The 11,634-nt window shown below is 46.5% G+C and overlaps 1 protein-coding gene across 2 annotated transcripts in view; it reads right to left on the bottom strand.

Moving 5' to 3' along the window:
• fancc (FA complementation group C) overlaps window positions 1–6,799 on the bottom strand; it is a 32,413-nt gene extending 25,614 nt beyond the window's left edge. Inside the window, exons 1-2 of one of the 2 annotated variants that reach the window (XM_061260425.1) lie at window positions 6,609–6,799; window positions 1,189–1,374 (exon numbers count right to left, since the gene is read on the bottom strand). In XM_061260425.1, coding sequence (XP_061116409.1) covers window positions 1,189–1,353 — 165 coding nt within the window. In that variant the 5' untranslated portion in view covers window positions 1,354–1,374; window positions 6,609–6,799. The remainder of the gene's footprint in view (window positions 1–1,188; window positions 1,375–6,608) is intronic. The other variant, XM_061260424.1, reaches the window with a different exon arrangement.
• Window positions 6,800–11,634: the final 4,835 nt, after the last annotated feature.

An 11,634-nucleotide genomic window follows, 5' to 3' on the forward strand; every position in this document is an offset into this window, starting at 1 on the left:
AACGTGACACGAGGGCCTGCTTCCCGTGAAGGGGAACTTCGTTCACAGTGCCGCCCTGTCCGCGGGACAAGTTATGCAGGCGCACGCGCGCATCTCCTTCATCTCTCCCCCCAAACCTGCACTGGAAGCTCGGCCGTGCCTCCTGTGCCAGGTGGAGAGGCACGTTTTTAAAAAGCACCTACTACATATCCCAGCCGCGCCGTATGAAAGTATTACAGGAGGGAAAGAAAAGGCTTCTGGGTTGAAATATGATGCAAATGAGGAAATTGGAATAAATAAATAAAAATTTACCCTCCAGGCAAAAGCTACAATAAAGCCCATTTATCAGCGACGGTCTTGAGGGATCCAGAATTTATTTTATTATTTAATTGTTTTGGTATAACTTTTGAAACTTTATTACAGGCGTGAGCTGGGGAAAGGTTTGCTCTAATTAGGAGACCTCGGTCCCCGTCAAAGCTGTCGATGTTGTCACCCGGCTGACGCGTGCTGCGAGCGAGGGAGGGGAAAAAAGAGAAAGAAAAAGAGAAAGAAAAACGATGGAAATGGAGAGGAATGATTACATCTTGGCAGCGCGGCCCTCGCAGTGAGCAAACTAAAAGCCTGCCGGCCGAAATCTCGTTTTTCTTTCCGACATGCCAAGAACCGGGGCTGTTGGGCTGGCGGGGGCGGGCGGGGGCCTGGTGGTGAATAAAGGAGCCCTTTCAAGATGGAGGACCGAGGTGGTGGGAAAGCACGCTTCCTCTTAACACTACATTCTCACAAAACCCCAACGCCCCCCCCGGCTCACCCAGCCGGCTCAATTTGCTCCGTCTGATGCAGGGATACATTAGGTTAACACTGCCAGTCCCTCAGCGCCCGTTACTCCGCTAACTCAGGCCCCGGAGCCTGCCAACCGCCTGCTGATTCAGACCGGCTCCTGTTAGAGACTCACAGTGCACACTGAATCTGATTCACCCAGCACACTGACTCAGTGAGATTCACTCTGCACACTGAATCTGATTCACCCTGCACACTGACTCAGTAAGATTCATTCTGCTCACTGACTCAGTAAGATTCACCCTGCACACTGACTCAGTAAGATTCACTCTGCTCACTGACTCAGTAAGATTCACACAGTACACTGACTCACAGTAAGATTCACACAGCACACTGACTCATTCTACACCCTGAGTTTGATCACACACTCACTGTGAGCTGCAGCTCTTGGAGCAGCTGCTGCAGGAAGGTCCTGAGTTTGGGCAGGTGAGCCCGGATGTCAGCCCTGGTCACAGAGGAGGTGGCCTGACCCCAATCCACCGCCTTGCCCAGCCAGAACTCCACCACTCGCTCGGAGAAGGGCCCGGACTGGGTCATGGTTCTGATTCGCTCGAGACGCTGCAGAGATGGACCGGGAGAAACACACACACAGAGGCTATCACCAACAACTGCCACACTACTTTACATTCATCAACCAGAGGTGGGCAATGAGGGCCATATCTGTTTCTGGTTTTCATGCCAACTGCTGAGTAATTGGTGGAAACAAAAACCTGCATACAAACCGGCCCTCCAGGACAGGAATTGCCCACCCCTGTTCGTAAACGGCCAATTGATAGTGACCAATAGCGAGTGATTGTCATTAACAGTGACTGAGTGATAGATGGGAAATAACAAGGCGGTCCCTCAGTGATTTCTGGTGATTTCCGGAAGGTCACCTCCGTCCAGGGAATGTGTGCAGCAGCTGGAATCCCATTTCCCAAAACAAGGTGGAAGCAGGGCAGGTGGGAATCAAAATAATGAATCTTTGGAGCAAAGGCAGGAATGACAGGACAGGTAATCAGAAAGCTGCTGTTGAACGTGCAGCACTGCTGGGGCTCAGGGTTTTTACCGTCTCAATTTGTCATCGCCCGGTATTTCATTAGCCCGGCCGTAAAACTGCACCCCCTGCCAAAACGCCACACCGCCACCAACCCCCACACCCCCCCACCCTCGTCTCAACCCCCGGATTCCACCATTACCGCCTCCTTACTCTCAGCGCAATCTCAATTGGAAAGTGAACCACTTCAAGGAGAATGATCATCCTTTCCTGCCCTTTTTCTCTTTCAGGAATAAAAAACACTCAGGGAAAGGAAAAAAGAGAAAAAAAAACTTTACATTACATTACACTACATTATTGGCATTTGGCAGACTTTAAAAAGAAGCAGTCATTCTGGATGAATAGGTCCATTACAAGTTACAAATTTAGCTGAGCCTTTTCAATTTTGCGAAGTACAACATATCCTGTGATAACTGACAGTACGTACAAGTACGTACACACACACACACACACACACACACACACACACACAAACACACACACACTCACTGTACACACTCCCACACACACACACACACTCACTGTACACACTCCCACACACACACACACACTCACTGTACACACACACACTCCCACTGTACACACACACACTCCCACTCACACACACACATACACATACACATACACATACACACACACACTTTATGAATGTAGGGCACTCTGCAGCAATAATTAGTGTGCATCTGGAATATTCTACGTTATTCCAGAATGACGAGTTCCACTCCGTCACCCAGCACGACAGCACGCACGCGGTCACCCTGCTAAACGTCCCTGACGCAGAACGAAGACGTTAACTGCAGTGTGAAGGCCAACACAGCAAGTCTCATGTCCTCCGCCCTCCCGCCCAGCTGCAAGCAGCCTGGGACGTACACATCACGTGGCTCAATCTCCCCCTGCACCGGTTCTCATGAGATCAGCCCGCCTGCAGTCACCTGCAATTTCATCTGCGGCCGTGTAAAGGAAACAGAAGGGCAGGGACAGGGCACTGCGCTCGGGTCTTTAGCGTCCGTAGGAAAAACAGGCCTTTGGTTAATTACAGCCCCCCTCTCTAGTGGTACATCAAGCTTCTGACGCCGCTGTGCCCCTGAGCCAGAGAGAAGTGTGCTGCAGCCTCACATTCGAGTGATGTATGGTTTTGGTTGTGAGTCGTGATCTTTATCTTGCACTGTAGTATACACTCACGGTACACGGCATGCATGCTTGCCTTGTATTGTTTTTTTACCACTACACAACAAGTACAACTAACTATGCAATTGCTCTTTTGGATCTTATGACACATTCTGTATTTATTAATTTACATCAATAAATTGTGGCAGTTTCTCAGTGAGTGGGTTGGGAGTTGGCAGATTGCGTCATATCGCTCTGAAGTGTGACCTCAGTGTGAGTGTGTCACCTGCACTGCCCGGAAAGAGATTTCAAATTAAAACAATTTACACCAGAAGTGACCTGTGAGTTCAAGAGGATTTTCAGAAACAATCAGGCATATTCAAAAGGCCTATTTTCCCATTTACATTTCAATTCACTGGCTAAATTCTGATGCAGGGGGCAAACACAATTTGAGTATAATGCAAACCCCCCCCCCACCCCACCCCTTCACCAGATTATTCTGTGAATTTCTTTTCTCTCTCTCTCTCTCTCTCTCTCAGGGAATAATAGGATCAGGGCTGCCCGTTAAAAATGATTTTCCAATTAAAAGTTGAAAGGCGAAAACGAGAAGCCCAAGAGTTCTCGTGGAACGGGGTGTGACTGTGCTCATAGCATGAGATCACGGGGGAGTAAGCTGCCAGACCAAACTGTATTTCCAAAACTTCAAATGCGTTAAAAAAAGGGCACACAATGACATCATGCCTACTGCCCGCTTATTTTCTGGGAAGCCGTCCTGCACGGCCGCTAATAAAAACGTAATCGGCTAGGCTAATGCGTTAGCGGGCCACTCACGGTTTCCCGTAACTGAAATTTACAGAAAGGATACAAGTGGGAAAGGCAGAGAACATTCAGATCCCTCAAATTGTGATGTATTTACATCTTTATACAAAAACATTTTACATTAATGTGCATTAAAGAAAGAGCCTTTAAGCTTTCTAAGAGTCTAATATTTTGATGCGAGTTTTGGTGGGGTCATACACAAGACAATTTGAAATTTGCTATTCCCGCATGAGGCGGCACGGATGGTGCAGTGGGTAGCACTGCCGCCTCACAGCAAGGAGGTCCTGGGTTCGAATCCCCGTCGGCCGGGGCCTCTCTGTGCGGAGTTTGCATGTTTGCGTGGGTTTCCTCTGGGTACTCCAGAGGTACTCCAGAGGTACTCCGGTTTCCTCCCACAGTCCAAAGACATCTAGAGTCTAAATTGCCCATAGGTGTGAGTGAATGGTGTGTGCGCGCTCTGCGATGGACTGGCAACCTGTCCAGGGTGTATTCCTGCCTTTCGCCCCAATGTATGCCCAATGCCACTGACCTACATTGCGCTCCATAATGTTTGGGACAAAGACCCATCGTTTATTTATTTGCCTCTGTACTCCACAATTTGAGATTTCTAATAAAGAGCATTTTTATTCATTTTGGTTTCACCATGTACAAATTACAGCAGTGCCTATACATAGTCCCCCATTACAGGGCACCATAATGTTTGGGACACATCAATGTTATGTAAATGGAGTAGTCATGTTTAGTATTTTGTTGCATATCCTTTGCATGCAATGAGTGTTTGAAGTCTGTGATTCATCACCAGTTACTGGGTGTCTTCCCTGGTGATGCTCTGCCAGGCCTGTATTGCATCTTTAGCTCATGCTTGTTTCGGGGGGCTAGTCCCCTTAAGCTCTCCTCTGCATGAGAAAAGGATTGCTCAATTAGGTTCAGATTTGGGTGATTGGCTTGGCCACTGAAGAATTGACCATTTTCAGCTTTGAAAAACGTATTTGTTGGGATCATTGTCTTGCTGTAGAATGAACTGCCGGCCAATTCGTCTTTGAGGAATTTACTTGAACTTGAGCAGATAGGATGTGTCTACACACCTCAGAATTCATTTTGCTACTACCATCAGCAGTTATGTCATCAATGAAGATAAGTGAGCCAGTACCTTTGGCAGCCATACATGCCCAGGCCATAACACCCCCACCACAGAAGAGGTGGCTTTAGATCTTTGGCAGATCCCTCTCTTCTCCATACTTTGCTCTTGCCATCACTCTGATTCAAGTTAATCTACGTCATCTGTCCTTTTTCCAGAACTGTGGTAGCTCTTTTAAGTACTTCTTGGCAAACTGTAACCTGGCCATCTTGTTTTTGTGGCTAATCCATGATTTACATCTTGCAGTGTAGCCACTGTATTTCTGTTCATGGAGTCTTCTGCAGACATTGGTCATTGACAAATCCACACCTGACTCCTGAAGAGTGTTTCTGATCTGTTGGACAGGTGTTGGACAATTTCTCTTTATTATGGAGAGCATTCTTTCATCAGCTGTGGAGGTCTGCCTTGGCCTGACTGTCCCTTTGTGATTAGTAAGCTCACCTGTGCTCACTTTCTTCTTAATTATGTTCCACACAGTTGATTTTGGTAAGCCTAAGGTCTGGCCGATGTCTAGCCCTTTTTATTCTTGTTTCAGTCTCATAATGGCTTCTTTGACTTTCATACGCACAACTTGGGTCCCAAACATTGTGGACCATACTTATTTTTCTTTAAACTTATTAATGAAATTAAACGGTCATTTGACCATTATGGTCCGATCGTTGACGCTTGGTACATGTGTATTAATTCACAAAATACGTTTTTGCCAATGAAAATGATGAGGTTTGCCAAATTACACTTCCTTATTTGGGGAGGATTCTATTATTTAAATGCTAAAACAACACTTGTTTAACCGACTGAGGGGCAGACAGGCATTTGCACAGATTTGTTCAGGTTTGCTGAAAGAATTCATTTTTGCATAATGACATTTTCAAACTGTCGGCTCCCATTATTATTTTAATTTATAACAGGTTATCCGTGCACGTGTCCGCCCCATGTGTGGTCCCAGTGAGGTGAGTTATGCGGGAATGTATGTGCATAATTATATGTAAATGTGTAGGATAATGTGCAAATGAGATCAAAAGTGTCAACGGTGGGGCATATTTTCACAAATCGGCACATTCGTTGCACAAAACAAAAGCTCGCTTCCCATGTTGGACGATTGGCTAATCTTATTGAATGACAATAAAATATTGTCAAAGTATTTGTACTCGGAAACTCCAAAATAAAGTTATCGTAAAATAGATACAGTATCAAGCTAGCAAATAGCCAAATTCTCCAAACAAACTTCAGAACTCCAAATACAACGAACCTAGAGAGCACTGGATTTGGTCCGCTGTGCATTACGAGAAGTTCGCTAACTAAGCTAGTAAGCTAAGTTAAATTAAATAGGTTCCAGTTTGAACGTACAGAATCACAACACAAATGTGACACTTAACAACTGTTGGCTAAGTACCTAAACTAGGTAACGGTTACGTTATATTTACGAACGCCTCGCAGACAGGCGACAGTGCTTAGACTGAATAACAAACATTTAACAATTATTAACCGGTTAGCACGAGAGACTATTTTAACTTACTGTCATCTTGTTCTAGCAATAATCTAGCTAGCTAGATGAGATAGAAAGGAATTTTAGCGTTAGAGTAAATTCATATTAGGTACTTGCTAGCTAGCTCAGCGACCAGAAACCAGCAAAAGTACAAACAGTGAATGTCATCGAAGTATAAGAATAATAATGCCAGTCACTGATGTTACCTTTACATAAGGAATTGTTTTCTGCCTTTCCTTGAGCCCGTAAAGTGCCGCATTTTCAGCAACAAGTCTCGTCGACAATCTCAAACTTCCCTCTCCTCAGTTTGACAAACCGGATGTTGTCGCGTTTAGTATTCGCGCGCCACTCTTCGGCTCTTCCACTGCAGCAGCTGCAGCGCATCCAGCGCAGACGGACAGCGGTCGGGACCTCTGCACTGCGCGCCGTTTGCGTACAGTGGCTGTGGAGAGAAGATATACGGTGGGTATGTGCGATTCCTAAAAGACAAAATGCCAACAGAATATAATTCTAAATCATGCCATTCACTCTGCCATAAAACTCCCGACCCACGAATACTAACCCGCAGGTGAATATGTGCAGAATGTTCACAGTTCAACCACCAGCGATGTGCTATTATAGGCAGGATATTATATGCAATATATGAGTATATACACCAACCAAAATTGATCATTTTGCGTGAATGCACAACGTTTTGGGAGTTATTTACATATGCTTTAATTAATTTTAAACAGCAATACAACGAAAACCGTCTACATACAAAATACATTTAATTTGCATACTTTTTAATAAGGAAGTATGTTGTTCACCATCTGTACACTCCTCGGTTAAATTCCCTTGAATAACACGCAGGTGCAGTGATAGAAAATGCACTTTAATCATAAAAGCAATAACCGACATTAAAATCCTTATGAATACCTTCAAAGCTGCGTCGTGTTTAGTTGTTTGATTTGTACATGTGTTTACACTATTCAGGCCTTCCTGCGGGTGTCTGCAAATGTTTAGGTGACACGCTGAATTAATTTCCATATGACTGAACGCTGTTTCCCAGAACTTGCTGCTAAACACAAAGTACCTCTGTACACGCTACCTCAGTTAACTCGACCCAACTGCCACCAGGCGGTGCTGTGTAAAGTCTTTGCTTCGAACGCCAATGCGCTGATGTGTCTCACACATGTGCATCAGAGAGAAACAACATTATGTCGTTCTCGTGACGCTTCTGAGTGCTGAAAAGAAACAGAAACATTCTGAAATCGAATTACGCGGGGAACTTTTTACATTCAGAAGTTACTTTTAATTTAGAAAAATACTTACAACTGCAGAAAAACTGAAGTTTAAATAAAGTTGTACAACAGCGCTTTCACAGTCTTTCTGTGGTTTGGGCTGTCGTGTTTGATTTATTGTCAACTGTAAACACTGGAATATTATTTGCCAAAAATATGAAGGAAAGCAAATGCTGCATATCAATTTCATTCCCCTTGTGTGATGTGTGGTACAGTGACCCAAGAGCTGCAGTGACACGTACTAATGATAGACAGCAAACGTATCATGAATTGATATGAATTCAAAATGGATACAATGTACATTTGTCCGAGTATAAACCTCTGTTAGAGTGGAGCACTTCTTTCAGCGTAAAATAAGACGGGGGGGCTCGTCGAAGGCGCGGCGCAGGAACCTCCCATTTTGTGAGACTAATTGGCACATCTGCTACCGCACTTTATTTTACAGCGTTTGTCCTTGAAGGAACTGCTCTGCGGCCAGGTCGTTTCTGGCTCCTGCTTGAGCAGTGTGGAGCAGGCCTCCTCCCTCACCCTCCCACGGACACCCTCTGTTAGCCCAGGGGTCGAGGAGGACGGTCTGCCGCCCAACACACTTTAACACTGGCCAGACCACCATCCCACTCAGCTTTATGAGGAGTTTGTGTAGATAACAGCGAGAGAGAGAGAGGGAGAGAGAGACAGAGAGGGAGTGATTGAGAGAGAGAGAGACAGAGAGGGAGAGATTGAGAGAGAGAGATTGAGAGAGAGAGGTTTGTTACTGTTCATCCAAAAAGGTTTGGTGCTCTAATTTGTCATGCCAATAAAGCATTTTGAATTGAATTGAGAGAGAGAGAAATGTAGTGTAATTATTTTGTATATGCTTTGTCAACACCATTCTCACTGAGAGTGATAGTCTAAGAAGGTCATATTGAAAAAGGGAGAACATATGATATTTATTGTTCATATTTCATATTGCATGCTTTTGCAACACTTTGGTGTTGCTTCAGTTGTCCTCCCTCAGTCTCGTAAAAGTATGATTTTATGCACTGCACTGCTGCCATCCGATTGGCTGTTTAGATAATCGCATGAATAAGTAGGTGCTCAGTGAGTGTATGTATACCCAAAGAACACAATTGCACTTTTCAGGGTACATTTGGGAAATTTGTTTCTGAAAGAACAAAAAATGCACCTCCGCTGAACCTTTGTTTTTCAGTACAATACAACATCATTGAATTGAACTGAATTGAATAGACAGAGTAAGAGGGAACAATATAATGCGTGTGTGAGAGAGAGAGAGAGAGAGAGAGAGAAAGGATGGAAGAGAGGCTAACAGGGAACCATTACGGTGTCCAGTTACTTCTTTTCAACATTGATCTCTTTGAAACAAAACAGAGTGTTTATAAGCAGCGGCTGAGAACAGGGGTTCTAGCGTGGTGCGTTACCGCAGATGGAGCTGGGGCCTGCAGGACTAAGCAGTTGATGGTTGCTCCGCATTAAGTCGTTTATTTTAAAGGGCTCTGGGTTAGAAAACGCAGGAGGAGCCGTGATTGGACCCGAAGTCTCCTCCCCTGGGTTCGTCCAGCCGCCCGCCGCTGCTCCCGACCCGCGAGCCGACCCGCGTGCGGCCCCAGAGCCGACCCGCGTGCCCCAGAGCGGCAGGGCCCGGGGAGGCGTGTGGGGGGGGGGGGGTATCGGGTGATGTCATCTGCCTCTGCTCCTGCCCAACCCCTCCGCAGGTGGAGCCTGGATCAGGAAAATGACCCGGAAATCGACCGAGGTCCGCCGTCTTTAAGGACATTCTAACCCCGAATATGTTCCCTCAAGGAGCTGGAGGTAGAAGTTAGGATCTCCCGATCTTTGCTGCTTTCAACTAGAAAACAGCGCGTCCTTTGCGGAAGTATTTTTTTTGTAAAGCCTCTCCATGCTGTGGCTTCTAACTAATGTTTGAAGAATTCCATTGACCTAATTCGCGTTTTCTTGATTTCCCCCTCTTCATTTATTTTTCTGGACACTTTTCCTAGCCTTTCCCGATGGGTGGAACCAGGAATAGGATAAAGAGAAAGAGAAAGAAAACAGATGAGAAAAATACGCGATTGGAATGAGCCAAAAGTCTTTTTCTTAGCCTGAATCCTCAGTGAATTAGCTTTAGCCATTAGCAAATTCCTTTACCTCAGCCATTTCTATATATGCGGTCACCATTTCAATGCTGTGTACACACAATGTACAGCGTGTAAAACTGTGCGTTGACGAAGGGGAGGGGGCGTTTTTCTCTGGGCAGGGAGAGGGATGAATGCAGTCATCCGAGCGCTGGGAACGCTGTCTCCCTCTGGCTGCAGATTCCGAGCACCAGGAATTTTGGGGGTCTCTGCGGTTGTCCCTCTGAAACCCAGAACAAATAAGAAGAGGCAACCCCTGACAAACCCCCCCCCCCCCTATTTCTCCTGCCTCCCAGAGTGACTGCCCATGACACAAGCAACTGGCAACCCATACGCCATAACATAGGAAATAGCTTATTTAAATAGAGCTAGAGGGTTCCAGATTGTGTGTGTGTGTGCACATGTGGATATGTCTGTGTGCTTGTGTGAGTGTGTGTATGTGAGCTTGCACATATGTGAGTGAGCATGTGTATATGTGTGTGTTTGTGCATGTGTGTGTGGATATGTGTGTGTGCGTGTGTGTTAGTGTGTGTGCATATGTGAGTGTGCATGTGTATACGTGTGTGTGAGAGAGGGAGTGGGTGCATTTTGGAGAGGCATCAGGGGCCTGCTATAACATGGAGGATGCGTTTCGAAAGCGCTAGAAGCTCCAGATCAGAGCTCCCTGTGCCTGGGCTTTTCTGCTCTTCTGTGGGCCGTCTCCCAGCCTCTCAGGGTGGAGTCCTGCGTCTCCCAGCCTCACAGGGTGGAGTCCTGCGTCTCCCAGCCTCGCAGGGTGGAGTCCTGCGTCTCCCAGCCTCTCAGGGTGGAGTCCTGCGTCTCCCAGCCTCACAGGGTGGACTCCTGCATCTCCCAGCCTCACAGGGTGGAGTCCTGCGTCTCCCAGCCTCGCAGGGTGGAGTCCTGCGTCTCCCAGCCTCGCAGGGTGGAGTCCTCCGTCTCCCAGCCTCTCAGGGTGGAGTCTTGCGTCTCCCAGCCTCGCAGGGTGGAGTCCTGCATCTCCCAGCCTCACAGGGTGGAGTCCTGCGTCTCCCAGCTTCTCAGGGTGGAGTCCTGCGTCTCCCAGCCTCACAGGGTGGACTCCTGCATCTCCCAGCCTCACAGGGTGGAGTCCTGCGTCTCCCAGCCTCGCAGGGTGGAGTCCTGCGTCTCCCAGCCTCGCAGGGTGGAGTCCTGCGTCTCCCAGCCTCTCAGGGTGGAGTCCTCCGTCTCCCAGCCTCTCAGGGTGGAGTCTTGCGTCTCCCAGCCTCGCAGGGTGGAGTCCTGTGTCTCCCAGCCTCACAGGGTGGAGTCCTGCCTCTCCCAGCCTCACAGGGTGGAGTCTGAGGCCCGCACGGCAAGTGGAAACTTTGCCGGAAAAAACTCACACACCGTACGCGCACAGTTACAGCAAAGAAAATATTTGTTTTCAAAGCTTTTATTATCTTTGTGTGTGTGGTTTAACAATAAAACCGTACCACAGCCTTCTGTAGTTAAATTGATTTATTGCTCAGCGGCAAAACTATTTCTATTTGCTAACGTAAACGATTGTTTTCTTTGGGTTGAAAGAAAACCGCACAGTAAATTGACCCCACGGTGGAATTAAAATGTTTTCATTAATCATGATTTTTAAGGTTGTGTCTTTTTTTTGTTTCCTTTGTAGTTTTTTTTTTTAATCCGTGAAATGCAGAATATTTTCAAAGAGTCAAAGAGGTTAGAGAATGGATCACATCCTAATTTTCAGTCGGAGGCCAAATTCCGATTGTCGATCCCAGCAGTTCCGCAGCAAAAAGCAAAAGCTTAAAAAACATACATGAATAAATAAAATACGGGGTGGG

Source organism: Conger conger, chromosome 11 (genome assembly GCF_963514075.1).
Source record: "Conger conger chromosome 11, fConCon1.1, whole genome shotgun sequence".
Taxonomy (NCBI): Eukaryota; Metazoa; Chordata; class Actinopteri; order Anguilliformes; family Congridae; genus Conger; species Conger conger.